Consider the following 3,185-nt stretch of genomic DNA (forward strand, 5'->3'; position numbering starts at 1 on the left):
ATATATATATATATATATATATATATATATATATATATATATATATATGACAAACAGCAACCTTTGCTTTAATTTTTATAAATTATCAGTGATATGTAATATTTATTTCTGAATTATTGTTCTGCATTCTTACTATTAATTTGTACTTTATCTTTGTAATTTGATTTGAATATTTTGGATCTTTTTTAATGATGTGCACTTGTAAATAATGAATAACTGATCAGATAAAATAATGAATATTGTTATTTATGTAGTAATAAATACACAAAAAGCTAAGTAAAACACAATGCAGTGGAAATACATAAGTTTGCTTCCTACAACTCTTCAATTTCCTCTTCATGACATTTCCTTTCCACACTTCTCACAACAATGTTTTTTAAACGGTCGACTAACTCGTATTTCGATTATTTCTCCTTACTCTCCTATTGGTCAACGAGGGTCAGCTGACATGTGTCCGCGTGACTGAGCAGCTGTTTACATGGGGAAGCAGAGCTCGGACCTCCACCACCGCGCTCATATTCTACGTTGATCGACGCCGTCCATGAGCTCCGGGTTCGAGGGTCGGGCGGACACGCTGGGGGCTGCTCACCCGCCGAGCAGGGGCTCCATGGAGGTGGCCGTTTACCCGGAAACCCCCTCCTGCGGGGAGGTAGCAGACATCCAGAAGGCTGAGCTCTGTGCAGCGGGGTCCCTGCTGGGCTGTCTGCGTGCAGGAGGCCGACTGGCCGTGTGGGACCCATCGAACAAGGACACGCCCCCCGCCGCGGCGGAAGGCTGCTTTGTGGAGTGAGTTCAGATGACACCATAGACTGTATATAAAATAATTTTACAGTCTATGGATGACACTCAGCTGTATGACACTTCCGGTCTGGAACACGCGCGAGGTCAAAGACTCTGGAAATGATGTTTGTGCACCAAAGAACAGAAGCAGCTTCTGTCAGACTGTCTAACCTCAGATCTCTGCGTTTGTCAGTTTCCTTTACCTCCATTTATATGTGGAAAATCCAGCCTTTTTCTAAAGACACGTTAGAAACACGCAAACAAAAATGCCCGAACATTTGAAACGGATCAAAAATACAACATTGGTAGGAATTCACTTTTAGAAAGCACCGTCTTACATGGATTTCATTGCATCAGGCCAAGTGTTTGTGGTCTTCTGGACGTTTGAGTCTTTTTGACAGATGTTCTATAGCAGGGGTCCCCAAACTACGGCCCGGGGGCCAGATCCGGCCCTCCTCCACTTTGGGGGCGGACCCCCTCAAGCTGTTTTGACTGACATTTTCCCAGTTTTTTAGGCTAATTTGGCATTAAGCTAATATTTTAACTACAAGCTAGCGTTTTTTTGGCATTTAGCTAATAATTCAGCTACACCATGCTTGCTGTTTTGTCGAATTTAGGCTTTTTTTTCCCAGTTTTTAGGCTATTTTGAAGTTTAGCTAATATTTTGGCTTTATATTAGCCGTCTTGGCTAATTTATTCATTTTTTTTGTTTTTTTTCAGCTAATTTGACACTTTGCTAATGTTTTAGCTAGCTATCAACTTCAGCGTTTTCAGCTATTAGTTTTAGGTGTTTTAGCTATCAATTTAACCATCTTCAGCCATTAATCTATCACAGGTAATGCTATATATTTAGTTTTTAAAATATTTTAATATAGTTTTTTCTGACAAGATTACAGAAATGAATTACTTAAAATTTGGCTACGTGTGGCTTTCTGTAAAAGCGTAAATGTTTACGTTTAGGCTGTGATTGTTGTTGGCCTACAAACCGACCCCGGCCCCCCATCAGAGAAGAAAACAGTTATGTGGCCCTCACGAGAACAAGTTTGGGAACCCCTGTTCCCACAACTGATCCTCTCTGCTCCTCTTCCTGTAGCTTCTGGTGGGATGAAGTCACCCACGGCGCCTCTAGACTCCGGCTGCTGGCCGTTGGATCTCAATGGAACCTGCAGCTGTTGGAGGTGGAAGCAAAGCTGCCTGCTTCCATTTCTCTGCTCTGCATGTCCGAGTGTGCTGCTGACAGCCTGCTGAGTGGTGTTGGAAAACAGAATCTGGGTGGGTGCCGCACATGCGCTCCGGGGTGCTTTGAAATGTCTGCCTGACTGATGGCCTTTCTTCTTCCAGGCCCGTCTGAGCTGCAGTCGCTCCAGGTTTTGTCCTTCAAAGCGGCTCGCTGCTGTGTGCTGCTGAATGGCCTCTGGCTGCTGCAGATGGACTTGGCAGAAAACCAACCGCAGCTTCTGTCCTGCTGCAGCGTCCAGCCGACGGACGGCGAGCCCCCTGCAGCTGTGCACCACTGTGTTTGCGCAGACACCCTGTTCTCCCTCTGCTCCTCCGGACTCATCTGTATCCTTTACTGGGAAAATAAAGAAACTCCCACATCCACTGAAACGACGAAGCTAAGCTGATGGAGTGGGTGCAGGTGACACAGCTGTTTTCCTCAGCCCTCCGCCCAGCTGTGCACAGCATCTCTGATGGGAGCCTGCTCGCCAGTATCAACCTACCTGCATACTTGAGCTTTGTAGCAGCAGAGGGGGACTCTTCCTTCCTCCCGTCCTCCCTCTGCCTCCTCCAGGTGTCCTCTGACCTCAGCACAGCTGTGGCTGTGAGCCACTCTAACACTGCTGTGGCTCTAGACCTCAACCACTACTTCAGGTACAGAACCCGCTCGTCTCCTGTGTTACTGCTACATTCCAGGGTTAGGAACTCCTGGTTCTGTCAGCATGTGCAGCAGTAGATGAGCAGCAGTGGTCCTCAGGACTCCTGTCATGCTTCTTTCTGTCTGTGGTCCTCTTATCGGTATTTGTGTTTCAGAATGTACCCCGAGCACCTCCTCTGCGCTCCTCCCCCCTGCTCAGCTCCTCTGCGGCCGAAGGAGCCGGTGGACCAGGACAGCCTTCAGTGCAGCAGCTGCAGCCGGGCTGCTCTCAGGCTGCCTTTCAGCATGGACCGGTAAATCTTCTGGTGTATGGTGTTTGGATTTCAGCTCCTGCTGCGCACTGAGCCGTCTTCAGGTCATGTGACTGACGACCTGAACATCATTTCCTTTCGTTACGGATAAAAGCCGGCCTTTCTCCTTCGAGGGGGGAGGCTTTGTAAGGCAACAAAGATCATTCGTACAGTGACATATTATTAAGGTTTTTTAGGCTATTTTGGAGTTTAGCTAATATTTCAGCTACATGCTAGCT

The 3,185-nt window shown here is 46.7% G+C and overlaps 1 protein-coding gene across 2 annotated transcripts in view; it reads left to right on the forward strand.

The window, feature by feature from the left end:
• Positions 1–186: 186 nt before the first annotated feature.
• spg11 (SPG11 vesicle trafficking associated, spatacsin) overlaps positions 187–3,185 on the forward strand; it is a 30,982-nt gene continuing 27,983 nt past the window's right edge. For both annotated transcript variants that reach the window (XM_024281403.2, XM_024281405.2), the window contains exons 1-5: positions 187–786; positions 1,874–2,052; positions 2,122–2,343; positions 2,454–2,652; positions 2,812–2,949. In XM_024281403.2, coding sequence (XP_024137171.1) covers positions 542–786; positions 1,874–2,052; positions 2,122–2,343; positions 2,454–2,652; positions 2,812–2,949 — 983 coding nt within the window. In that variant the 5' untranslated portion in view covers positions 187–541. The remainder of the gene's footprint in view (positions 787–1,873; positions 2,053–2,121; positions 2,344–2,453; positions 2,653–2,811; positions 2,950–3,185) is intronic.

The sequence above is a fragment of the Oryzias melastigma genome, linkage group LG6 (assembly GCF_002922805.2).
Source record: "Oryzias melastigma strain HK-1 linkage group LG6, ASM292280v2, whole genome shotgun sequence".
Classification (NCBI taxonomy): Eukaryota; Metazoa; Chordata; class Actinopteri; order Beloniformes; family Adrianichthyidae; genus Oryzias; species Oryzias melastigma.